Here is a 27108-nt window from a genome sequence, read left to right on the forward strand (position 1 = left end):
GGCTGGAAAAAACAAGCTCAATTCCTCTTGGCAGGATATTAATTTAGAAATCTCTGGTGTCGCTGCCCCGATTCACAGCGAATTTGAATCCGAGTTCTCAACAACCCAGAGGTTTGACAGGGGAGGTAATTGGAGGAAATGGCTTTGTAATCCAGCTATTGTGCTGGCAAGATCCAGCTCTCCTCAAGAACAAGGTTCACTTCCTGGCATGGCTGATTCAGCAGCATTTATCTGTCCCCAGTGCCTCCTAGCTTTGCCCCTTCAAAGCAGTGCCAGAGGTGTGCAGGGCATCCAGGATTCCTGCAGCCTGGTAGAGGCAGGAATGGGCTGGTGGAACCTCCAGGGTCAATCATTTCAAGTGGACACAAGAGCAGGACTGGGTGAGCCTGGTGTTCCACACCCCCCTGGGCAGGGCACGCAGCAAACATCACCCATGGTGGGTGCTTGTGCCATGCCAGATGCAGGAACAGGGGTGGGAATGTTCTTGTGGCAGCAATCCCACCTGGAGAGCCCCACAGGCTCCCTCTGCTCCACAGAAATCACTGGGTGGGTGGGAAAACAGCATTTGGAGCAAAGCTTGCAATCACATCCTCAGTGACATCCCAAGCAGCACATCCCTCAGGAAAACCCTGTGGAGTTACCTGACATCACTGGGTGGTGGAATCACAGAATTATTTGGGTTGGAAGGGGACTGGAAAACCTCATTCCAATCACCTGCCATGGGCAGGGACACCTTCCACTGCACCAGGTTGCTCCAAGCCCTGTCCATTCTTCTCCTTCTTCAGAAAAAAACACTTAAAAAAAACCCATGTAAAAAACACTTCTGAAAAAAACACTGTAAAAAACCCAAAACAACTGCATTAGGTGAGGGGAAAGCAGCATCAAAGGGCCAAAGAGTCTGCCCTGGTCCTACCTGGAAAAAGGGAGAAAGAAAAGGGGGAAACAGGTCCAAAATACACTGTGAGCTGAGCAGCACTTGCCTAGAAATGCTCATGCATGATTCTTATATACACAGTTCCTGGTCATCACATGCAGCAGCTTCCCACTGCTCCAATAAGCAATAAATAATAATAATAATAATAATAATAATAATAATAATAATAATAATTCCGGAGATACAAGCACAACATGGCAACACCAAACAAGGAAAGCCAAAAGAAGCCACTTTAAAAAAAACAGTATTTTTGAATAAAATATACATTTTTAAATGCTTACCCATAAACTTTTTTTTTTCTTGATATCTACGTGAAAGACAAGTAAGGCAGAAGTTGGAGGGGTTCTCTGCATGATTTGTGAAATGAAGCCACCAGGCTACATTAGAAGCTAATAATTAATGATTATGATTAATAACAATAAGAATAAAAATAATTATAATAAAATAATAAAAATAAAATAAAATAAAAATATAAAATATAATAATAATAATAATAATAATAATAATAATAATAATAATAATAATAATAATAATAATAATAATAATAATAATAATAATTTTTCCCATTTCATTGTCCTGTGTGCCCGTGCCATTCCACTGCTCACTCCGTGTTCCCAGCTGCCCCTGTCTGGGCTGGAAGGTGAAGATGCTGGATGTGGGATCCCCTCCCAGGCTGAGATGGGCTCATTTGGCAGCTGGGGCAGTGTGAAACCCTATCCCTGCTGCCCTGACAGCCCCTTGGGGAGCCCTGGTGAAATGAGCTCCTGCCTTTCAGAAGGCTCCTCTGTATTTAAATAAACAGCCTGGGGATGGAGCAGAGCAGCACTGAGGTACCCCAGTATCTGAATATATCCTTTGAGTGCACACCAAGCTGGTTTTGGGGAGGAGAAGAAAGGGAAAAGCTCTTTTTTTTTTTTCTGCTAGCAAAAAAATATTGGGGCAGTAAATAGGCAGCAATCACCCAGGGATGCCTGGAGAGCTCCTACCCAGGGGCATGCAGAGCTCTCATCTGGAATTCATTTATTCCTGTTCACTCTTGGTGCTGCTCAGCTGCAGAGGTGCTTGGGAAGGGCACAGTCCTGCAGATCCTGAAGAGGATCCAGTGCCAGCTCTGAGAATAACAAATCCTGGGGGTCTCTCAAACTCCTGGAGGAAGACTGCAGAGAAAATCAGCAGATATTAGGAAAAAATTGTTCCCTCTGAGGGTGGGCAGGCCCTGGCACAGGGTGCCCAGAGCAGCTGTGGCTGCCCCTGGATCCCTGGAAGTGCCCAAGGCCAGGCTGGACAGGGCTTGGAGCACCCTGGGACAGTGGGAGGTGTCCCTGCCATGGCAGGGGGTGGAACAAGATGAGCTTTAAGGGCCCTCCCAACCTAAACCATCCTGTGATTCTATATTTGCTCCATGGATTTTATTCTACATCCCATTTTGCTGCTAATTCCCTCAGAAAGCTCTCCTGGTGCTGAGGATGGCCAGGATCTCATTTAATTACATCCAGCAACTCCAACTGCTGGAGCAAAACCACTTTAGGTATGACCATGTTGAGCTTTGAAGAAATCCCCCCAGCCTGGTGAAAAATGAAGATTTAATTTGTATATTCCCCTGAAGTGCTGACTTACACACCTTGCAATGACCCATCCACAGCTTTACACAATCCTTCACTTTCCTCATCCTGAACACAGGTCCTGGAGGGTCAGAAAAGCACAAGATGTGCTGCCTCACCTCTGCTTTTTGGGAGAGGAAAATCCAGGAGGAAAGGAGATGCCTCCCGGGATCCCCCCCATCCCAGCTTTGCACAGGCAGGCTCACACTCAGCCTTCCTCTGGGAAGGGACCACACAGGCTCAGGTTGGAGGGGAAAAAAAGCACATGAAGATCATGGAAGTCTCAGGGCAAGTAAATGACTGTTAATTGTGAGATATTTGATTGCAAGAAGCACCAGATGGCCGGCCATCTGGTTTTTATTACAAAATTAAACAAGATTAACCCAAACAGGATTTCCTCAGCATTCTTCTCCGACTGGCTCACAAATACATCTTTAACACCTATGCTACAGATAGAGCACAATTCAGAAGCCCTTCCTGCCTTTCCCTAATCTGCTTGGGCTAAATACTCTGCTGAGCAATGCCCTTGCACCTCGAGATTTCCAGCAGGATTGAAAAGAAGCAGGGGATGGAGCAATTGAGAGAGGAGGGAGATGTCAGCTCCAAGAGAGGCAGCTCCAGCAGGAGCCCTTCCTTTCCCACTGGTTAAAAAGGCATCAGGGCAGGAGAGTTGCCAAGGGCAACAGAGGCAGCTGGGGTACCAAACCCTCCTGCTCACTGCTGGGATGGGATAAAACAGCAAAACTGGGAAGAGTTTCTCTCCTCTGAAAAGCAGCAGCCAAAACCACCTCTGTACAGGATTTTTTTTTGCTTTTTTACACCTTTGCCCAAATCCTCAGGAAGTTTGTCCTGGTGCTGGCACTCCCTGCCCTGCCCAGCCCCACCACTGCAGAAACTCATTTGTGCTGTGCATGATGAGGGATAACAATGCCTTGCACAGGCTTTGCCCCAAAACATGAACCCTGAAGCCAAGCCCTGCAGAAGCAGCTGAGATTTTGCTGAGCAGGCCTTGCTGGACCCAGTTAATCCAGCGAGTTTTCTGCCCTCAGCTCCCAGAGCTGCTCTGGGAGCTGTGAGAAACGACACCCACTTCCAAAAATGTAAAAGGTTGATTAAAACCTTATCAAAAATACAACAGAAGACTGAACAGAGAAAATATTACAGCACCAGGAGCAGAGGATTTTTCCCACCATGTTCTCATCCACACAATGGAGGTTTGGCCTTTTAACCCTTTAGCTCTCCCAAGGTTCTGTCCATCAACTCCTCCTTCACTGTCCAGGGGAGGAGATCACTTCCTTAAACCTTGATTGGAGCTCAGGTGCTGCCATAGTGACAAGCTGACCCTCCCAAATGTCCCAAACCCAACAACACAAGTGGGTAAACCATAACTATAAATCTATAAAACCTCTCCTAACACATATTCATGGTATTTGTCTTTTAACTGTGAATATCAACCCCTGCATCACTCATCTGTCAGAGCCACCCAGCTGCCTCTGCTGCTGCCCCTGGAAGCTGGGCTGCCACCAAGGTGGCCTTGCCTGGGCCACCCTGCAGCAGGCAGGGCTGCAGTGGGACCCTCCCTGCAGCTGGATCTCCGAGCTTTTGTCATGCAGATCACAGCCGGCCTCGTTTGTTCGCAGCAAATCGCTCGTGAATGGAACATAAAGCTGTTCCAGGGGAGATCTCAGTCCCCAGGGTAAATCCTTGGGATATGATGCATCCAGAAATTATCCATAATACCCCACTCACACCCTCCTTTCTGATCAGGAAAACCTGGTGGGAGATTTCAGCTGGAAAACAACAGGTTGGGGCTTTAGCTCATGTAAATAATTTTTGTTGTTGTTGTTGTTTAGCTTTGAAAATCTTCACTTTCAGAGCTCCCCTGAAGAGGAAAGCACCAGGGATTCCTTTCTGGGAGAGCAGCCAGCAGCTCCCTGAGCCCCAGGCAGTTTGTGCCCCGTGTCCCTGCTGCGGGAGGCTGGGGAGCAGCACACAATTCCCCATCTGCAATGTGGCAGGGTGACAGGCTCCTCAGCACAGCATTCCCACAGCCACTGCCCCTTTGGCACATTCTGCAGGCCCCAAGCTGGAGGTGGCCCAAGAGCCCAAGGTGCCCATCACCTGCCAGGCTGGGATGGAGCAGAGCAGCACTAAAGGTGCTTTGCTCCTTTCCCAGCAGACACAGCAGCTGCCCTCCTTGCCAGGCTGCCAGCACTGGGGGTCCTGAAGGAAGCCCCAGCTCTGTCCTTCTAGTGGGCAACTCCACGTCCTGGTGGCTCTTATGATCACAGGATTAGGTTGGGAAAGATCTCCAAGGTCATCGAGTCCAACCTTTGGCTGTCAGCCAGCCCAGAGCACTGAGTGCCACCTCCAGTAGTTCCCTGGACACCTCCAGGGATGGAGACTCCAAACCTCCCTGGGCAGCCCCTTCAATCCCTGAGCACCCTTTGCATGGGGAAGTTCCTGCTGTGTCCACCCTGAGCCTGCCCTGGCCCAGCCTGAGGCCGTTCCCTCTGCTCCTGTCCCTGTTCCCTGGAGCACAGCCCGACCCCCCGGCTGTCCCCTCCTGGCAGGAGCTGTGCAGAGCCACAAGGGCCCCCCTGAGCCTCCTTTGCTCCAGGCTGAGCCCTTCCCAGCTCCCTCAGCCCCTCCTGGGGCTCCATTCCCTTCCCCAGCTCCGTTCCCTGCCCTGGACACGCTCCAGCCCCTCAGTGTCCCTCTGGCTCTGAGTGGCCAGAACTGGACACAAAACTTGATGATGATTTTAGGTGTCACCCCAGTATGATTAATTCACCCAGATTTTAACATGTTCTGGAAACCATATAACTTCTTTCATTTTGGGTTATGGTCTGTCTTTTAAAAGTAAAGAAATAATATTTAAAATAGTCTTAAATTGGATAAAAGCATGAACTGCAAACTCCTCATGTTTCCAGCCAGTTCAGTGCCCCTTTTCATCCCACTGGAAGCCACCAAAAGGAGATTAAGTACCCCCAAGGCCAGGTTACCCATCTCCTTGTGGCCAAAGCCCTCAGGCTTGCACAAACTAAGGACAGCTCAGAGGAAAGATCAAACATGACCCAGGTAGAGGCAAGATCAAACATGACCCAGGTAGAGCCATATTCAGGGAATTAACTGCAAAGCTCTAATACAGCCTCTCTTCTTTCCCCTTTGCTTTTTCCACAAGAACCAGGCTTGCTCCAGCATGGAAAATGATTTTGTTTTTCACAAATTTATTCTCAGGAGTGGCTGTTCCACTCTGAGCTGCTGTTTCTCCAGAAGAACTGGGTCCAAGGCAGACACCTCAGCTGGAAAACTCCCATCCCAACAAGCAGTGTTTGGAGCTGAGAGGACATCCTAGCCTATTTTTAGGAGGAGCAGGGAATTACTAGATCAGCAATATGCTGTACTAAACATTTACAAAGCACAGCTCAAAAAGCTGGGCTTTAAACAAAGGGAACAGATGCTCTGACAAGAACCCTGCACAAAATATTTCCTTTGCCAAGTGAGTAAAGGAAACCTATTTGTTTGGGGTTTTTTTTAGCTGAAGAACCAGCTTTTAAAGGCAATCCCTAGTAAATGAGGTATAAAACTGAATTCAGAACAGTTTCTTGCCTTTCTTGCCTTTCCAGCAGAGCATCCTCTGGGCTGGGCTTTCACTGCCAGCCAGCTGGGGAGATGCCCCCAAGGTGGAAGCATACACACGAGGAAAAACCAAGCACTTGAACAAGCTGTTAAAATTTGCAAGCTTTTTAAACATGATTTATCCATGCTGGGTACTCCTCTATCTCAGAAGATGCTTCCAAGTGTCTGGCACTGGAGAAAAACCCATAACTTTATTCCATGATGTATGACTAACCTGTGTTAGGCTTGCACAGAAACAATTGGCCGCTGGTGGTGCAGGAATAAAAAGTCAGTGGATTGCACTGTAAACCAAAAGAGACTTCCATTTTCTTGGAGGGGTTTCACAAGAAGCTGCTTCAGTCTGTCAAACATGGATTGGAAGGGGCTGTGGGCGACCTCTTCCTCAGGAGCCACAAGGAAAAGGCACTTCCAGCCAGGAGAAGGGACCTCCACGTCTGGGACCACCCCCCAAGGGGCTTCCAGGCAAAAAAAAGAGCAGGAATTGGACCCCAGCAGCTTCTCTGAGAACAGTGGGGAGCACATGGCTTTTATCTGTGCACCACTGGAAAAACCAGCATGGACACAAGTGGGGAAAACCAGACCTGCATTTAGCCTGAGGAGCGGCTTGTCTGCTTTTTGCCAAATCTGTTGGATAATCTAACAGGAGATACTGCTCCCTACAAACCACACTGCTGGCAGCAGGACCACCAGAGCACCAGGGAGGCCTGGGGCACTTCTCAGCTCCAAAATGGCTTTTACAAAGCATCAGCCCTTGTCACCTGCATCAGGGGGCCCAGAGAAATGTCCCTCAGCAGGAAAGGACCTGGGAAAGATGAGCAGAGAGCTTGGTGCTCCTTCCAGCCCTGCTGGATTTCAGGAGCCTGCAGCACCAGATAGCACAGGGCCCTGCTCCTGGCTGTAAGGCAGACATAAGGCTCCTGCAATTGCAGGGAAAAGAGTTTGCCCAGCCTCAGGTTTGCAGGAGGAGGGCAAGGAGAGCACGAAATCAATCCAGAAGAATCCATTGTATCCATCCTGATGGATGCAGTGCTGGCTATCAAGCAGATGCTGCTGCTAAAAGCAGCCTTCCACTTCAGTGTGGGCTTCTTGAAGCTCTCACCTTCATTCCTTGCAAATGAACAACAGGAGTACCCAGAGAGGCTGCACACTATAATAAAGCTCAAACAACACCTCAGCTGACTCAAAATCAGAACTCAATGTGTTTCTGGTTAAGAGGGCAGCTTAATTTATATCTTAGAGCAGCAAAGAGGGGAAAAATCCTTCCTTAGCTGTGAAGCAGAGGTCCTGGATACAGTCAACAGTTCTGCTCTTCCCCCAGCAGTTGTCTCCATCCCTCTCCTGCGAGGAATGGGTTGATGGGTTACCTCAGAGCCTTGTTTTGAGCTGTTCTCCTTTATAATCTCCCTCTAATGCACAACTCCAGCTGTCAGTGGAAGGGGAAAGGTGATTAAATCAGCTGGTGAGGACTCCCTGCAGGAAGGTACAGCGTGTGCAACATGTGCAGCACAAACCTGCAGTTCATTTCCAGTTCCCTTTTCCATCACCCTGCAAGCTGACACAGCTTTAGCTCTGCAGCAACATGGATGTGTTCCAACTGCTTGGAAAGTGGAAAGGGCTGGTCACTTCCCAAAGGAAAGGAGAAGGGATTTGTGAGATCCCAAGCAATATTTCTGGTGCTTCCTTTCACAGTCTGTGTGACAGCAGTTCATCCTTGGGGTTGTACCACCCCCAAAGGCATCTTTTCCTGCCTAGACATTTCTTGGCACAAATGGAAATAGCCTCTCCCTCCCAACAGGCAACAAGCTGTGGTCTCACAGGGCAGAGGGGAATCCAGAAACTTCATGGGAAGAAATCCAGGCTGAGAGGTGCCTGGGAATTTCTCAGTGGCTTCAGGGAAAAGAGGTTGTCACCAGATCTATGGGAAGCTCAGGGAGAAGGCCACGTGTACAGGGGCACTCCCCACCCTGCAAGCAAATCCCCTTCACTTCCCCAAACTGCCTGCACCAGACTTTGCAGCCACGTTAAGGAGTGCAGGACACAGATGCCAGCAGACTCTGCAAATTTTACACCTGGAGACATTTTACACCTGGAGACATTCCTCACTCTCATACAAACAGCACCTGGAAGTGAATGCAGAGTGAAAAATGGATTTCCAGCTCTCCAAGAGAAAACCTACCTGAGGAAAGCACGAGAGTGCTGCAAGCCCACTATTTCAGAGCTGTTGTGGAGCTGAACCTGTCTCAGGGTCTGGTTTTTGTTCCTTATTAATCACTTTCACGAGCCTTTGCACTTTTGGATTCCAGCCTGACTGGAAGCAGCAGACACTGGAAAGCTCTGAGAGCTTTCCAAAGTGTGAACACCTCCCGCTCTTGGAGAAGGTTTAATGCACTTCAGGTTTGCATCCAGGCTTCCAGGGGCTGAGCCAAGCACTCACCCCTCTCAGACACACAGGGTCCTCACCTGTCTGGGAGTTTCCAGCCTGAAATCCAGGCTTTCATCCTGAAGAATCTTTGGCAGAAGCAGGGCCAAGAGATCACCAGGTACAAAGGAGCTGAGATGGTGCCCGGGGAAGAGAGCAAAATACCAGGGCTGCTGATGGAAAAATCCACTTTCCATCCTTCCCCAGGGATCTCCTAGGCTCCATCACCCTCATCCCATAATGAGATTGAGCAAAGAATGCCTGGCATTTGCTCCACAACTCAGGCAAGGTTTAGAAATCCTTGAATGATGCCAAAAATCAAACGTGGGTGAGCAAAGCTGCCTCTGAGCCAAGGGAGCCAGAGCCTGAGTGGGGAAGAGTCTCCCTCTCCCTCTCCTGTTTTATTCTCCAGCAGTACAATGAGGGCTATTCTCTGCTGGAAGCAGGAATCCAAAACCCGCTGGTGTTTTATGGATGGAGTGCAAAGGGAAGGTATGGATTCTCCTGTGCCAGCCAACTTCCCATAAAGCAGCCATGAGGAAACACTGGAGCTGAACTGAGGGGAAGCTGTGGGGTTGGCCTTTCCAGCTGACTGCTTCCCTTGCTCTCTCAAACCCCTCAACCACAACGTGGCATTCACCAGGCCAGACAGGATGGGAAATGAGAAGGAAACCTCTCTCCCCACCACCAATCCTCTTTATAAAAACTGCCACCCACCAAAGGCACGACCTTGAGGTTCCAGCCAACCCTGGAACAGGGTGGCTAAGCTGGGGATAGGAGATCCAGATTGTGTCACCAAGGGCCACACAGTGCAGCACTCCCACATCTTTGATCCTGCCACAAGGGAAAAGAGAGCCAGGAGGGAGCAGGGCCATGCCACAGAGGGCTCCTGGGCTGCTCCATGGAGTCACATCCTGCATTCAGGTGCTCTGGTCTCAGATATGTTACCAGGATTGATTAAATGGATTAAAATGCTCTCTGGAGTAACTCCATGTGCTTGTCACGGATAACCCTGAGCTGAACAGTCTTTGCCCAGGACAGTGAGTTGTGGTTAGGCTGTGATGGGATGCCTGGAAGAAGGGAGAAGCCAGCTTGCTGCTTGGGAGCCCTGAAATGTGCCTTTCCTTCCCTCTCACACCTTGTGGGCTCTCCATGGTGACCAGTGACAGGAGGGAATGCCAGGGAGCTGTGTCAGGGCAGGGTCAGGCTGGAGATCAGGGAAAAGTTCTTCCCCCAGAGGGTGCTGGGCACTGCCCAGGTGTGGCAGTCACATTTTCTGGAAAAATCCCTTTGCTCAGCATTCGTCTCTTGGGAAGCTGAGGAGCCTCAGAGAAAAATGAAAACAATAATTATCTCATTTGCTTCTCCTGTGTTTTGCTGCTTTGGAATGTGGTTGGAGATTGTTTATGAAACAGATGTTTGTTTGATTGGTTTCATGTGAATTGTTTTGACTCAATGGCCAATCAGGGTCCAGCTGTGTCGAGGCTCTGGAAAGAGTCACAAGTTTTCATTATTATCCTTTTGAGCCTTCTGTCTGTATCCTTTCTGTATTCATTAGTATAGTTTAGTATAGCATTCTTTAATATAACATAGCATCATAAAATAATAAATCAGCCTTTTAAGAAGATGGAGTCAGATTCATTCCTTCCTGCCACGGGGCACCCTGCAAATACAAGACCCAGGCTGCCCAGGGCATGGGCACAGCCCTGAGGCTGCCAGAGCTCCAGGAGGGCTTGGACAGCACTCCCAGGGATGCCCAGAGTGAGAGGCACAGCCCTGCCCAGTGCCTTCACTCCTCTGGGAGACTCCCACAGCCCAGGCCCCAGATAATGAGGACATTGGAGAGTTGTGTGCCTGCTGGATGAAGATCCAGGGAGTGACCCCGATGGCCATGGAGCTGATGGGAAGGGATCCTGGCGAGCTGGTGACGATGGGAGCTGCAGCCAGACCCACCCTGACACACAGCCATGACTTTGTCTTATTGTGCATCGCAATTCCCCACTGCAGGACACACAAATGTGCCTGTAGGTGGCCCAGAAACACTGGCTTATAAAAAAGAAAAAGGGAGGGAAGAAAAAAAAAAAACCCTCAGAATGAATGCAGCGTCTGTCACCCTTTTGCAGAATTGTTATGTTTTTTGTGTGTAGTTGGTGCTTGTTTTCCAAAGATTTACATTTTTATGTGTGTGTCACTCGCTTTTCATGCATTCGGAGACCTCAGAGCTTAGAAATTCAAAACACTTGTCAGTCACGTCAATCCTTTTGGACACAACAGAGCTGCCACTTGGATGGATAAAAAAAAGCCCACAACAAAACAACAAACAAAACACACTTTTCTCTCAAGCTGTGACTCGGTCACCCCGCTCAATGTGGGCAGGACAATGTTCAGAGAAAGCAAAAAGAAAGATCCGAGTTTTCATACTCATCGGTGGAACTAAATTGATTAAGGTCATTTCCTAGGTAGGTTTGAAATCTTCTGCAACAATTTTTTGCTTTTTTGAAAAGAAAAAGAAAAGCCTTCCTCCCCCCCAACCCAAAAAAAAAAAAAAAGGGGAAAAGTCACCACTGCAAAAACATTAAATCTGCTTGGGTAACTCAGAATGTATGTTGGCAAGGCAACATATCTCAGCTTGAACAGTAAACCTGCTATGTCAGAGGCTCTGCCACATATGAAAGAGGCTTGGGTTTCAATATCTCATGCTGAATTTACTGCTTTTCAGCCTTTCACGGCCAAGTATTTGATGTCTCTCCTTTCACTGCTGCAATCGATAGGGTGACCTTACGTAAGAGTTTCCTGACCTTTGCTGTTGTCAGTATTGTTCTGCTAAAATGTAACTTAACTCTTTTTCTTTAGTCTGGAAATAGCACTGTACAGACAGCAAACACGAGAGGGGCTTGGGGTTTTTTTCCCCCCTTAACCTAAAGGCAAGAGGCACCATCCATCATCAGAGTTGGCTTCAAACCAGAGGATGACAAGAAGCATCATCTGCAGAGGGTCTGGTTGGTTTCCCAGTGCTTTCTTGTACCTTTTTAGTAAGTTAAAAACCCCAAAAAGCCTTACTCTGATGCTCATTCCAGTGCCATCCTGCTCAGTATTTTAGGATTGAGGGGTCTCCCTGGATTCATATCACTGGGATGTTGGTACTACATTATAGCATTTTTTAAATTTTTAAATTACAGCATTTCCTTTAGCTAAGGCCTCGCATGTATTTCATGTAATAAAAACAAAGAGATCGAGACTTCTATGAACAAAAAAAGAATTGTTTTCAAACAGTAACTACCAAAGTGGAAGGAGGCTGATTTTTCTCATGGCACTGGATGTTGGAGAGTCAGCCACATGTTTTAGACTTACAGCTGGCTTATCCATGCCAGGATCTTTGGGAGCCTGGTTTGAATCCCATTATAACCCTGTAATGCAAGTGCTCTTGTGGGAGCAAACTGCCATGGTTATCCTCTGCTGTGCTGCTGTGATTTCATCTCTGAGCTCTGGCTGATGTGGGTATTACTCTGCATTAGCCATGCAGATGCACACATCACCACTCACACCCATACATTTGCACAGGATTATGTCTGAAATTCCCGATCCTGCTTATAAAAAGCCCTATAAACCCCAGAGAGCTCCTTTTAAACCAGCAGCATTATCCTACTGTAAATCCGGGGTGTAAGTCGGAGCAGGCTCTGCCTCAGATGCTCTTCAGCCACACATCCTCATGGAGCAGGGAGGCTAAAAGCAAACCCTGGGCTCTGCACACACCAATTCCCCCCAAAACCCATCCCCAGCACATCCCCAGCCCCATACCCATTCACTTTCTAAAGTAGCAGCTCCCCTCTTGACATGGAGGAAGTCTCAGAAAGAGTTAGGAGCTGGGTTTGGCAGTGCTGCCCCCGCCCCCACATGCTCCAATATTGCTCACAGCTGAGTTATTTCTTGCTTCTTAGGAATTTTAACTGGCTTTTATGCTCAGTGAACTCGTGAAAGGAGAGTACCTAAAGTCAGCAGCGCTGAAACCATGAATTAGCACAAGGAGAAAGGGGCCAGTTGGGTGTTTCTTGCAGTACATTATCTGCATAATGCCAGAGGAGCTGATTTAAAGTCACTGTGCTACACCTGAACGTCGTTTATGGCTCATAAAAGGAAAGCTGTGTTTAAGTAACAATAAAGCAGCACTGCACTTTGTGTGGAAGAAGAGAAATAAAGCCTTTCTCACGGAGCAGATGCATTTTTATTTGCTCAGTGCCTGCCTCTGAGGCACGTGGAGATGCTTTACCAGAAAGCCCAAGAGTTAAGCAGGAAGACTCACTCCAGGTCATGGATTATGTTTGATTTGTGCTCATTTTTCCAGCCAAGCCTTAACACAGCAATTTTGACCTCCTGGAAAAGGTAAGACCTGAATCCCCATGGACACCTGTAGCTGTCAGAGGAGCAGGGAGATCCCCAGGCACAGCAAGCCACAAAGCCACAGCAGGGAAGAGCAGGGATCCTTCATAAAACAGAAGCACAGTCATGTTGATGGTCTGGGAGGTCTTTTCAAACAAAGACCAACCTGTGATTAATCCCCATTTGTCACCCAGCCCAGAGCACTGAGTGCCATGTCCAGTCTTTCCTTGAACACCTCCAGGGATGGGGACTCCATCACTCCCCAGGGCAGCCCCTTCCAATGCTGAACAGCCTTTTCCATGAAGAAATTCTTCCTGAACACCCCAAGTTCCAGGCTTGGGATGTTTGGCCAAACAAAGTGACAGGAGCCATCACATCAATCACTCTAAGTCACAGTCCCATCACAGATGACACCTATTTTCACTCACCTGCTATCTGCTGATAAATTCCCTCATTTCAGTCTCCGAGGAGTCCAGATCCACACTTTGGTCTCAGTGCAAACACCAGCTGGGGTATTGTGTCACACAGGAGAAAAGCTTCCTAGAGCACAGACAAGTCTTTAGCTATTACACCATTTTGTGCCAGTTTGATTTTTGAAACTTTTGAGCATGAAACCAAAGTCCTAATGAGAAACACACAATTACAAACTCCATCCCTCCTGCCCCTCTGCATTGTTCTGCTCTCCACCCATTTCCCATCCTCTGCCCACCACCCCCCTTCCCACAGAGCTGTGGCCACCTCGGGGCCACTCAGCAGTGCCAGTCCCTGGAGGGGATTTGGAGAGAGGATTGGAAGGTTCCCACTTCCCAAACTGCTGCTGTGGTGGGGTGCTGCCTCCCAGCTCCACTTGTCCTTTCAAGGGACAAGGCGAGTCCTCAGCTCCAGGTTTTCCCATCAAGGAGCTGGAAAGGATCCATGTGTGCACAGTATTGACAGCAAGGGTCATGGTCCTGACCTTTCCCTGCTCCCTGTCTGACCCTGCTTTTGGAAAAGGCACCATCACACCACGATTCACCTCCCCAAGGAAGAGGCCTGGAGACTTTATCAGTGTGGTTGAAGCAGCAGGTCTGCAGGATCTCCCCAACACTCAGCACCACCCGGGCTCTGTGCAGGGCCGACGCTGCTCTGTGAATACCAAACTGCTGAGGGAAAGAAAAAAAAAAAACAAAAGAAATTCTGTGAGTTTCTGCCAGTGTAAAGCTACAGCACCACGTGAGAACAACCCACTGCCTGAGAGGCAACCTGAACTGAAACAGTTCTGCTGCTCTCAAATGAGCAACACCCCACAGGGGGACAGGAGCAGGATGCCAGAGCTGTATCCAGCACACACAGCTGCACACAGGGATACTGAGGGAAGGGAAGCAATGCCCAGCTAAAGCAGGACATTCATTTCTCAGCATTAACCCATTTCAATGTCAGCATGAGGGAGAACTTCCCTTGCATCTCAGCAGCAGCTTAAGGTTAACAGGAAACTCAAAACACCCACAGTGCACAAGAAGCATCAGCACAAAAAGCTACTCCTGCTCTCCATCCTGGCAGCTTCCCTGCAACCAGAAATCCTTTTTCTTTTGGGATTTCTCCCCATTTGGGAATGGACTGGTTGTTTTTTAGCAACACCAGTACGAGGAGGGGATGGCAGACTTAACATCTGTTTTTACAGCACAACCTTTGAGGAGGCAGTAATGGAAAGTGTAGAGAGAAATAAAAACCAGTCATTCCCAGATTGTTTGGCTGCTGGGATAGCAGAGGGATGAGGGCATGCTTGGATTGAACAGGAATTTCAGTGTAGCACTGCCCTGGAGCAGCAAACACGGCTGGGAGACATCACTGATTTGACATTAAATACCTTGTCCTGAGGTGAACACCACCACGATTCCTTTGCTGGCTGAGAGCTCCACTTGAGGCATCCCACAGTGCCTGGATCCTGCCCCACTCAGACACTATGGCCCTGCAAATCCACACCAAAGGGAAGAAGAGATAAAAAGGGATTTAGTGCTGTCAGGGCTGCTAACCCCCAATTCCAAGCCAGCAAAACCCACAGAGGGCTGAACCTGGATTAGTCCAAATATCTGCTCCATCTGCACACTTCTGTATTTTCCTTCCCTGTGTTTATTTCTAAGCTACAAACACAGCTTTCCAGCAGTCCTAGCATATTTTACCTCATAAATCCATCACTTTTACCTTCCCCACCAGCACAGACCCACTCCTCCCAGCCCTCCCTGCTCACCATGCTCCAGTACCATCTCCCATTCCTCCATCAGTTCTTTCAGGCCATCAAACACCAGGAAAACTCTGACTGACCTGTCTGCTCCTGCACCAAAGGACTGAGGTGGCCTTGATTCCTCCTTTTTGGCTTTGTTTTTTTTAACCTGAGGAGAAGGCCGGCAAGTCAAACCACTGGTAGGCACAGGTTTTGTTTTCTTTTTCTCAGATCTTTATTTTACAAAAATAACTTACAAATAGAGACAACTCTCAGCAGTAAGATCACTCACTCTGTGCAGGAGGATACAGCCTGGTGAAGCAGGGGTGTAGGAGTTAAGGGCTCTGACAATACTGTTAATTTTAACATGATGGCAGCTATATTACACTACATATATTTCATGCTCCAGCATGTGGGTGTGACACCACATAAAGCCATGGTCCATAAAGTGTGCCAGCCAGGGAGGATGCTCCCAAGAGATCATTTCCATCTTATTTTTCAGCATCCCCTTGGAGCCAAACGGCCACCTAACACTCAGACTACAGCACTCTGGATACACTCATCAACAATATACTTCAAATACATGATAAAAATATATTTAACTTTCAAATACACTTGTATAAGGTACACCAAGGGGCAGAAAATAAAGTCTTGAGCTTTTAAATACAACACACTATATATATAAACATACACAAGGAGACGAGGGAATCAAGAGGTGGAAGGAGAAGCTTATCCATGTTATCTATGGTACACGATGGCTTTGTCTGCTAGGAAATAATTTCCACTTGCATAGCATTGTTGAGGATTCCACACTGGGCTAGGAGGAGAAAAGGCTTTCATTTTGGTACCACTTCCACTTTGCAACTGATCCTACTCTTAAATTACACTTTGTCCTCTCTCTTTTGTAGGCTGGAATTCACGCCGCGTTTGTAACAAGCACATTGAAAGGAAGGGGTAAAACAAAATAAAAATAAACAACAAACCGTAATGCACAAAAAAAACCCCCAAACACATCAGGTCAGAGAGTCAAGGAAATTCCTTTCTGGGCTTGCAGTCATTTGGCATTTTGCTCCAGAGCTGAGTATTCTGCTTCTGACACTCTGGAGGCGTCGATGAGTTTGGTGAGGCCAGTTTTGGCAGAGTACTTGAAGATGAAGGCTTTCATCAGCTCGTATCTGTAGTTGCGGTTGATGAAGCTGTACAGGATGGGGTTGACGCAGCAGTGCACCAGCGAGAAGCACTGAGTGATGTGGAGGGTGGCGTAGAGGAAGTTCTCCATCTGGCAGCTGATGGGGATGAAGTGAAGGCTGTAGAAGATGTCCAGCAGGACGGCCACGTGGTAGGGCAGCCAGCACACCAGGAACACCACCACGTAGGAGAAGATGATCTTCCCGTTGCTCTTGCGCTCCTGGTCGCTGGAGGTGGAGATGCTCTTGGCCAGGAGGAAATAAAACACGGCGATGACGGGAAAGGGGATGAGGAAGCCCAGCACCACAGAGATGAGCTCCATGCCAATCAGCCACTCCTTGAAGCTCTCCTCAGGGTAAACAGGCCTGCAGTAGGTCTCGCTGTTGGAAGAGACAGTCTTGAGGTAATAGGTGTCCGGGAGGGAGGCGGAGAAGGCCAGGAGCCACACCAGGACGCAGATGCAGCGGCGGATCATCTTCTTCTTGCGGCTGCTGGAGTTGGTGAAGTAGGCGACTGAGAGGTAGCGGTCCACGCTCATGCACGCCAGGAAGAAGATACTGCTGTACAAGTTGATGGAAAATATCAGGTGGGTTATCTTGCACGTGATTTCCCCCATGTGCCACTGGTTGTGCTGGACGAGCGAGACAACCCACACGGGCAGGGTGATGACGACACACAGGTCGGCGATGGCCAGGTTGAAGATGTACAGGTGGGTCTCATAGCCCGTCATTTTGGCCTGCAGGTTAACCCACACCACCACCGAGTTGGCCACCAGGCCTATGACAAAGATGAAGATGTAGAAGAAGGACAGGGTGTAGAGCAGGGCGCTCTTGTTGAGCGTGCCAGGGCATGTCGTGGCATCCACCGTGATGCACTTGCCGCTGCTGCACGTCCAGTTGATCTCCGTCAGGTTGGCCGTCTCCAGGAAATCCAGGATGGAAGTCAAGTCAAGCGCGCTCATGGTCGCTCGGGTTGGAATTCAAATGACCTAAAGGCAAAACAGGATTGAAAGAAATGACGTAAATTACGGAGCTATTTCTGCTGCCGTGTCATACCGGGACGCGCCGCTTTAGTAACAGCCTGCTCTTGCCAGGCACCTTCCATCAGAGCACTCCATGGAGCAAAACAACCAAGACACTCAGCAAAACTTATCTGCTTGACAAAAGAGGAGCAAGCACCAGATTTTGTGTGATTTTTTCCCCTCTCTTCCAGCTCACATCTGACATCATCAGGTTGGCTATCGTCCCTGGGTGTGAAATCTGCAAAGTACACCGTGGCCAAATAAATGTGAGGCGACTAAATCTGTCTCCTCCAGCAGAAATGATGCTCGTATCGCTTTCAGCAGGGGAACCTTTAAGCCATTTCATCTGCACTCCCTCAAGCACAGTAGAATTGATCTGGCTGATACATGGTACCGTAAAACATTTACCACAGGCTCTGGTCAGCATCTCGTCAAGTCATACAGATGTATAAAGGAGAAGTGGGGAACTAAAGGGCTTTGTACTCCTATCCAAACTTCAATTTAAATTCTGCTCTGTCCTCCCTCCCTCTTTTCTATTTTACAAAGTATCCCCTGCATTTAACAATCATTAAGCAGCGTTGAGAAGAGAAAAAAAACCTCAGAGCTTGACTGCTGAATAGATCTGCTGGTCTTAAGTTTTCTTTTTAGAAGAGTGCTTTGATTTCAAAACACTCCCCCAAAAGTTGGCTCCACAACTGCCTCCTTTCCACCCTTTTGCTTTTCTATATCTACTTTTGCTGCCTCTTCAGTGCTTTCTTCTACCTGCAGGCAGTGGACAAAGCAACTTGTTAACTTCCTCACCAGCAGAAAGAAAAGGCCCTTAATGGCTCACACAAAACCCCAAGTGGGCTGATAAATGCCCTTGTGGTTTTGGGGAGGTATAAAAATGCTGTCCCCCTCCCCTGGCACCCTCACAGGACCCTCAGTACCACCCACAGGCCTGTGCCCACGATGGCCAGGCCGCTTCTGGAGTGCAGGATCCAGCCTGGGACGTGCCAAAATAAAGCAGTTCCCAAGGGATGGATCCTTGTTCCCTCATGGCTCCACTTGAGCTGGCCCATCAGGTCAGCCAGCCCACCCATGGACACATCCAGCATCCCCAACAATGGTCACCTTGCTCTTCCCCATGACCCCACCAGGGACCAGCCTGGGGCAAAGCCAGGGTGGCCAAGTGACCAGAGAGCAATGGGGATCTCCAAATATCCCTGACCCCACCACAGGATCTCTTGGTAGGGTTTCCAGGAGCACAGAGTGAGGGGTAAGCAGGGAAGAGCTTGGATGTGTTGAATACCCTCTCCTCACCCCCTCTCCCCAAAAAGGGAGACACAGCACCTCTCCATCTGCATAATCAGCTCTTCCCAAAGCTCCCACCCTCCTGCCTGTCAGGGACAGAGGCTCAGGAAGAGAAGGGAGATAAGGGGGGAGATTACCCGAGAGGACTCAAGGCACTATTGTCCCAGCCGAGGGGAAGCTGGTGGCACTAACAATGAGGGGGGCCCTGCACACATTCAGGGGAGATCAAATCTCTCCACAAACAGGCCCAAATTGACCCGTGAGGAGATCTGGCCTATGCCTTTCATCCTGCTGGCCTGATGAAAGACGGAGCCGAGACTCAAACCAAATTAAGCACGGCTTTTACTCAAACACTGGCTAAAGAGGGAGCTGAGCCAGGGGCAGCTCTCCATCCTGGGATAGCCGATCCTGTGCTCACCTCGGGAAAGCAGAGAGTGATTTAACCCACACTGTGAAGGGCAGAGGGGCTTGTAGGCAGCAGGGGTGGATGCTTCCCCTGGATGTTCACTTCACCCGAGGGCTGCAAGTGGGACACAAGGATGGGGCTCCTGCCAGACCTCACCCAGGGTCCCCAGCACAAACACTTTCCACTCCTCTCACACACAGGAGAAACAGCACCATTTCCAAGTTCCTGTACCTCAAAACTCTTCAGCAATTAAAGCAAACTCCCTAAAAGCCACAAAACTTCCAGCCCCAAAGCAAAGGCAGCTCCTGCTGGTATTTGGGGCCAGCAAGGGGAGCACACCCCGCTACCCCCCTGACACCCACAGAAGTAGCATGGGTGGGCCTGGGCTTCTCTGGAAAGGCACATGGTCTAAAACAAGAGGAACAGGCTCACTCCACATCCCAAGACCCCTTTTCAGGACAGGACTGTGACCACGCAGCTCCAGCACATACCTCATGGAGAAGAAACTCAAACCTGGCTGAGGGGTGTCAGATTCCGACAGAGAGGCAGCACCAGGGCAGCAGAGAGCCCCCGAGGCTGGGGCTCACACCAGTGCTGGGGGAACCACGGCCACCACAACCGCAGCTGCTGCCTCAGAGCCACTCTGGGGATGTTAGGGAGCAGGAAGGATGCTCGGGCCGATCCCAGCCCGGCTGCTGCACACACGTGCATCCATCTGCCTGTGCCTTCCGCATCCCCAGCGCGGCAATAAAAACCCGACACCGAGCCGGCCTCCCAGGCTCCAGTCCCGCCGGGGAGGAGGGCTGTGCTCACAGATTACAGCCCCACGAACCCGCCTGTAGTCTGGGATTAGCTGCTGTAACCCGAGCTCCCACTCCCAACCCAGATTAGCTGGGAGGCACGGGGGGAACCCACCAGACAAACTCAATAAAGCCACTCCGTGCTCCTAAAAAAAACACCTTCAGCGCTCCCTGCAGACAGCGCAGCATCCGAAAAACTCCTAAAGGAAGCTGGGACTGTAATTTGTGTCCACGACACTGCTAAACTCCTGCAGGCCATCACCCCTTCACCTGGCAGGCACATGTGCTGAGTCCAGTCGCTGCTAGTTTACAGGACAAGAAGGAAAGGAGACGCACCCAAAATCCTGCTCCAGACCCCCAGAGCTGTCCCTGGAGCAGATGCAGCCTGCAGGATTGAATCCTCCCCATCCCACTCCCGCAGGCTGTGACAAAGCAAACCAGCACCAGCAGCCCGGTACGGCAGGGCAGTGGCCGAGCCCTCAGCAATGGGGGGAGCAGCCCACAGCCCGCTCCTGCCCGCACTCAGACCTGCCTGCCGACTGCCCAGGGCTGTGGGAAAGCTGCGCTCTGCCCTTCCCAAAGGGAGAAGGAAAAGTCAGCATGGCCGGGCGGGCTGTCACCCGCACACCTTCACCCTGCCCGTATCCCGGATCCCCAGCACGGGGAGGCGGCCACCACAAGAGGACACCCATGCCCGCAAGGGGCTTTGCGAGCCCGAGCCCGGCACATTCAAACTCCCCGGCAGTTCCGAGCTGAGCAAACAAACAACAACCGCGGGGGAAGGAGCGGAGCCGAGGATCGCACCTGGGCATGCAGGGGCACCCACACGGGAGCGGCGGCCGCTCCAAGCTCCCGCAGACCCTCCCGCCACGGGAAACCCGGGTGGGGACACGCAGGAGAGGCTCCCCCCACCCCGTGCGAGCCCGGAGGGACGCGGAGGAGGCTGCGAGCGCTCAGAGGGAGCGAGCTCGGGTCCCGCAGCCCCGCGGGGCTCCCCCGGCGCCGCCCTTACCTCGGGGCCTGACAGCAGCGCTGCCGGAGTGAGTGAGCGCGGCGCCGCCGCCCGCGCCCTTATATCCGCCGTGAGGGGAGCCCGCCTCCCGGGGGCGGCTCCGGCCGCCCGGCTCCCAGCGGCACGGCCCCGGCACGGCCCTAAAGGCGTTCAGCAAGGCCGGAGATCAGCTCAGCCCAGCCCAGCCCAACCCCAGATCAGCCCAGCCCAGCCCCGGCTCGGAGCGGCCCCGGCCCGGCCCCGGCCGGGTCTCCGGGAATGGGAGCGAGGGGTGCGGGCAGCCGGGGTAGGAGAAGGGTGATACCGGCACGGAGGGGAAAACAGGGGGGAAAGGGAGAGGGAAAAGCGGGGGAAAGAGAGAAAATGAAAAGGAGGGAAAAAGCAAGAGAGAGGGAAAAGGGAGGGAAAAAGAGAGCAAGAGAGAGGGAAAAGGGAGAGAGAGAGAGAGGGAAAAGAGAGAGAAAGAGCAATAGAGAAGGAAAAGGGAGAGAAAAAGTAGAGAGAAAGAGAGCAATAGAGAAGGAAAAGGGAGAGAAAAGAGAGAAATGAGGAAAAAGGAAGGGGGAAAGAGAAAATGAAAAGGAGAGCAATAGGGAGGGAAAAGGGAGAGAAAAATTAGAGAAAGAGAGGAAAAAGAGACATAAAAAGGAGAGGAGAGAAAAAGAGAGAAATGAGGAAAAAAGGAGGAGGAAAAAGAGCAAAAAGGAGAGAAAAAAGAGGGAAAAGGAGAGCAAAAGCAGAAGAAAAGAGGAAAAAGAAAAAGGAGAAAAAGAAAATCAGAGGGAGGAAAAAATGAGAGAAAAAGAGGAAGAAGGAGAGGAAAAAAGGGAAAAGAGAAAAAACGAGAGAAAAGAAAAAAAGAAGATAAAAAGAGAAAAATACAGAAGAAGAGAGAGGAGGGGAAAAGATGATGAAAGAAGGGGATAAAAAAAGGGGAGGGAAAGAAAAAAATATTTTAAAATGTGAAGAAGCATAAAAAAATTATGTAAGAGGGGAAAAAAAATAAACAGCGTGTCTGTAGTTGTTTTTTATTTTCATTTGTTTTTCCCTGCCACAATAAAGTATTGAGGTAGACAAGGCAAGGGGAGGCAGCAGATCTCACCTCTGCTCCCTCCCCAAGGGCAAGAAAAACTAATGCCAAGGAAAAGCAGCAAGAAGCCAGGGAGTCACTGACTCCAGGTGTAAATCCCCTTCCTTGCATGGCTCCTGCATGGTGTAGGAATCAGAAAAATAGAAAGTTCCACAGACACTGTGGAAGAGTTTGATCTGAAACCTTAGAAGAAACTTAGAAGATTAATGTGAAAATACAATACACAGACATTAAGCAGAAAAATGATAAACTTATGTTTCTACAGTTGTAAGGAAGAAAATGCCTTGAGTGAGAAATTGTATTGATAAGATGGTGAAGGATTTATAATGTAGGAAACTGTATTGATAAGATGATGAAGGGTTATAATGTAGAGGTGTCATTTTATAGAGTAACTAAGAGTTTACAAGTTTTAATAGAAGCATATCTGTGTACATGTGGTAATATCCCATTAGATAAAAGTATCCCCAGTGCAGTAGAAACAAGTAAAAGTGATAGCTTAGAAACCCAAAATAAACCCTGTGACAACTGTCTGTTAGTTTAGAAAGTTAAACATTACCTTGTCACGAAGAAACTTGTGACTGCTCTTGAGCTATGGCTGACTGCTGCTCCTTCACAATCTCACAGCCTCTGAGACTGATGTTTATCTGAGCAATAAATTGTTCCCAGCCCAAAAATAGTCCCATCCCTTTATTAGAAGCAGCAGCACTCATTCTGAGGGAAAGGGGGGTCAGTCAGGCTGTGTGTCCCAGGGATATGCTGGGATTGATGTCCATCCACCTGCCCAGCCCTGCCAGCAGCACTGACAGCTCCCAAAACACCCAAACCCTCCCTCTGAGCTCACACTGACCTACAGTTCCTAAATCACCTCAGCAGGGCTGAGCCACTGCCCAGCCAGCACATGCAGCTGAGCTGACACCTCTGAACCATGACTTTTTGGAAGATACAGGGCTCAAGTTCAGCCCTTGAACTGGTCCCAAAAAACACATAATCCTATATCCACAGGCAATTAACAGGACAAGGAGAAATGGCTTCAAACTGAGAGTAGGTTTAGATGGGATATTGGGAAAAAATCTTCCCTGGGAGGGTGATGAGGCCATGGCACAGAAAACCTGTGGCTGCCCCATCCCTGGAAGTGTTCCAGACCAGTCTGGATGGGGCTTGGAGCAGCCTGGGATATTGGAAGGTGTCCCTGCCCATGGCAGAGGGTGGCACTGGATGGGCTTTGGGGTCCTTTGTGGTTTGGGTGCCAGGGAACAAGAACACAGGGATGAGTCTCCCACCATCCCATGTATTGTATTTGTGGGGTCCCCCATGGCAGAAAGGAATGATGAGTCTGACTCTATGTTCTCAGAAGGCTCATTTATTATTTTATGATAATATATTATAGTAAAGAATACTAAACTATACAGAAAGGATATTTACAGAAGGCTAACAAGATAATAATGAAAATTCATGACTTTTTTTAGAGCTCTGACACAGCTTGGCACTGATTGGCCAATGAGTAAAAACAACTCACAGCAGAAACCAATAAAACAATCACCTGTTAGTAAATAATTTTTAAACACATTCTAAAAAATTAAAACACAGGAAAAACAAATGAGATAATTATTGTTTTCCTTTTTCTCTGAAGCTTCTCAGCTTCCCAGAAGAAAAAGCCTAAGCAAAGGGATTTTTCAGAAAATATCAATGTATTAGCCATGGGTGGAAAGGGTGCGATGTAAATTGTCTCATCTCCCTTCCTGACCCCGGCTCTCCCTGGGTGAGGTCCTCCCAAATTCACAGCTGTTGGTGAGCAAAGTGTTTCAGCATCTGCTTGAATTCTGAGTCCTTGCCCAAGTCCATGGATGTTGGTGGGATTGAAACACAGTGATGTCAGAGAGTGACAGGATTAGGTTTAAAAATAAGCAGGGACTGAAGAACTTGGCTAAATCAGGCTCTGAAAATCCTAGGGAGAAAAAAAAACCAAAAACCAAAAACAAAACTAAAGGCACTCTAGCAGCACTCTGATCACTTGGCCAAAAAAGCAAGTGGAGTGGTTTTGCCTTACTTGGTGTGCCAGAAAATAACATCAAAAAGTGCAAAGTCTTCCTCAGCTCTCCAAAAATACCAGCCAGCACCTGGAACCACAAAGCTGCTGCCAGTCCAAGAGTCACAGGCAACCTCCCCTGTCCTGCACTTGGCCCAGGGCAGAGCCCTCGCTGCCCTCTCTGGGTTCCTCCTTTCAGGTGTCATTTTCTAGGAGCACTTTCCTCACAGGAGAGCCAGGGCCAATTCCCTTTTAGCTACAAAAACTGGATTTTGTTTGGTGCTCAGGCATTAAAACTCTGCACGATGCAAAACCACCTGCCTAGACCAGAGCAAGCAGAGCTGGGAACCTCAGATCGAATCAGCAGAAGGTCAAGCTGCTGCCTGCTGCCTGCTTGCCGTGATTAATTGGTGTCTGCCACCAATCCAAGCAGGTGATCCCAGAGATGTGATGGCAGATTGCAGCTGCACTGGCCAGCAACTCCTTGGAGATGCAGCTGTCCAGGTGATCCATCACTTACTGAAATGAGACAGGCTGGGAGAACTGGGATTGTTCAGAATATTCTGGGGGAGACCTTAAAGCACCTTCCAGGGCTTGAAGGGGTTCCAAGAGAGCTGAAGGATTTTGGATAAGGGGAAATAGCTTCCCACTGCCAGAGGGTGGGGTTAGGTGGAAGAAATCCTTCCCTGTGAGGGTGGGAAGGCCCTGGCACAGGGTGGCTGCCCCTGGATCCCTGGAAATGTCCAAGGCCAGGTTGGACAGGGCTTGGAACAACCTGGGCTAGTGGAAGGTGTCCCTGCCCATGGCATGGGTGGAATGGGATGAGCTTTAAGGTCCCTTCCAAACCATTTTATGATTTAGGAAAGCAAAATTTTGCAGTTTTCACCCTGTTATGGAGGAGTCTGTGGCAACGTGTCAGTGTTGGGCAAAATGCAGCACTGAAAGCCAGATCATTATTTAACTGCTTTGGTTTACATTTATGTTTTGTTTAACTGTCTGAACTACAGCAATATGTTATTTTTTTTTCTCCAAAAGCACAAGTTTTTACTAATGGGGGTAGAGGAGAGAAAAAATCCTGAATTTCTCCCAGTCCTCACAGCCTTTCCCTATCAACTTTGGGAACACAGGCTGAAAGCACCCTCCCTTTCTCTTCAGGCTTCCCTTTCCAGCTGGGAGGCAGATGGAAGCTGACACCCAGCCCTGCCTACTCAAATCAACAGAGAAATTAAAAATAAAAAGTAAAAAACTCCAGTTGGCAGCTTCGAGTGCTGGGAAGACACAGGTTTGGGAATGAGAGAGAAGGCCAAGAAGGCAAAGTGCAGATTCTGTTGGGTGGGGGAGCATTCTGATTGCACAGCAAGTATGGGAATGGGACAAAGGGGAAACATTTCTCCAGTTGCACAAGAGAGGGTTTGCGTGCAGCAGGAGCGAGGTGGGAGCAGCCTCACACACACACAGAGAACGGTGCCAGGAGCTCAAACACCTACCCAGCCACACCAAAACCCAGCACAGCCCTGGAGGAAGGCAGGCTGTGATCCATGAAGTGTCCAAAGGGGAAACCCAGCATCCTGTGCTTCCTCCCTCTGCCAAGACAGTCAGTCCTCTATCCTCTCCTGGTCATGTTCCTCGCTGCATCACAGGGATGATGGATGATGGATGGATGGAGGGATGGATGGATGGATGGATGGATGGATGGATGGATGGATGGATGGATGGATGGAGGAACGAGCCCCTGTGCTAACAAAAGGAATGAATAGCTGACTGCGTCAGGAGTCACCTCTGCAACGGCAGCAGAAAGGAAACAAGCGGCGCATTTCCAGCAATGCTGCCCGGCTTCACTTCCCCCAGCAGCAGCAGGGAACAATCAGGGCATTTAGTGCCAAACCCTGCCCCCAGCAGCATCAGCAGCCTCAGGGAAGCCCCAGGGCTGCTCTCCTGTCCAGCTCCATCCTGTCCAGTCTGGAACAGACGCACGATGAGGAAGGCAGGTGGAAGAGAGCAGGGAGAAGCAGCCTCCCACTGCCAGGCAGGAACGTGCTCACAGGCAGCTCCAGGAAACCAGAGTCCTCCTCTGCACAAGGATGGAGCGAGTCAGAGGTGCCCCAAGCTGAGGAAGCTGCTCAGGGGGTGGGAAAGGCAGTGCTAGTGAAGCTGTGGCAGAAAAAAGCTGACCCCTTAAAAGTGGAGAAAGAAGGAAGAGAAGTGCATGGAGAGGCTGCCAGGGCAACCACAGCCCATCCTAGGGCAAGGCTCCTGCTTCCCCTAAACCACTAAACCAAGCAATAAAAGAGAAATCACAGCTCAGGACTTCCTTTCCTCCTCCACAGCACCCACCTGTTAGTTCAAAAGTTCATGAGATATTATATTTTTATTGCAAAAAGCCGCTCAGGGGCTGGTTTCCATCTCTGCTGCAGCTCCAAGCCTGCATTTTCAGCTTCAGCACCACAACAGTAAGGACCAAACAGAGGAGGAAGATTTTCCAGCATAAAGCTGAGCTTCTTGGGCTGTCACAGGCCTGCAGCATCTGTGGTTTGAGGCAGCACATGCTGAAAGCTTTGTGAAAAGCTGCCGGGAGGGATCTGTGTTTTCCAGGCCCTGTCCAGCGCGGGGACGCTGCCGTCAGCTCTCGCCTCCTGACAAGTGATGGTGAGCAGCTCTGACTCAGAGAGACAACTCAAAGCACACAGTGCTTCACGTGTCCCTCTTCAGCTGGGCCACCCAGGCTTTTAACCATTCTCTGGCTTTGTCCACCCAGAGACAGAATCATGGAGTCATTTAGGTTGGAAAATGCTTCCGAGATCATCGAGTCCAACCTGTGACTGATCCCCACCTTGTCACCCAGAGCACTGAGTGCCACATCCAAGCATTCCTTGGGCAGCCCCAGGGATGAAGGAGAGAGAGACAGCAGGAGAAAGGTTTAAGGCCTTGTCCACCTGCATGGCAGGGCATTTTCTGTCAATCTCAGCAAGCTTTCCCAAAGCCAAGCAATAATATGGCGACAGTTCCAGCAGGATCCGCTGAGGAAAGGGCTGGCAGAGCAATCAATTTGCTATTTTCAATGTAATGAGAGCTTTCAGGAGAAATCAATTGGTGGTGGAA

At 49.5% G+C, this 27108-nt stretch overlaps 1 protein-coding gene and 1 non-coding gene across 3 annotated transcripts; both read right to left on the minus strand.

Moving 5' to 3' along the window:
• Positions 1–12795: 12795 nt before the first annotated feature.
• Positions 12796–15127, minus strand: LOC129133354 (uncharacterized). Of its 2 annotated transcripts, none has more exons than XR_013182965.1 (4): positions 14820–15127; positions 13989–14112; positions 13402–13513; positions 12796–13076 (listed from the first exon to the last, which is right to left on the minus strand). It is a non-coding gene; the product is annotated as an uncharacterized LOC129133354 (transcript). The 2 variants fall into 2 exon arrangements; XR_013182964.1 differs by having other exon boundaries at positions 13989–14115.
• Positions 15128–15384: 257 nt separating this feature from the next.
• On the minus strand, positions 15385–21031 carry ACKR3 (atypical chemokine receptor 3). Its single transcript, XM_077180964.1, has 2 exons — positions 20894–21031; positions 15385–17349 (listed from the first exon to the last, which is right to left on the minus strand). The coding sequence occupies exon 2, from the start codon at positions 17320–17322 to the stop codon at positions 16228–16230; it is 1095 nt and encodes a 364-aa protein (XP_077037079.1). The 5' UTR covers positions 17323–17349; positions 20894–21031; the 3' UTR covers positions 15385–16227.
• Between the last annotated feature and the right edge of the window lie 6077 nt (positions 21032–27108).

Source organism: Agelaius phoeniceus, chromosome 7 (assembly GCF_051311805.1).
Source record: "Agelaius phoeniceus isolate bAgePho1 chromosome 7, bAgePho1.hap1, whole genome shotgun sequence".
NCBI classification, from domain to species: Eukaryota; Metazoa; Chordata; class Aves; order Passeriformes; family Icteridae; genus Agelaius; species Agelaius phoeniceus.

Coding starts and splice junctions, on each gene's coding strand:
- ACKR3 (XM_077180964.1), bottom strand. CDS start 17,322: ATGAGCGCGCTTGACTTGACTTCCATCCTGGATTTCCTGGAGACGGCC.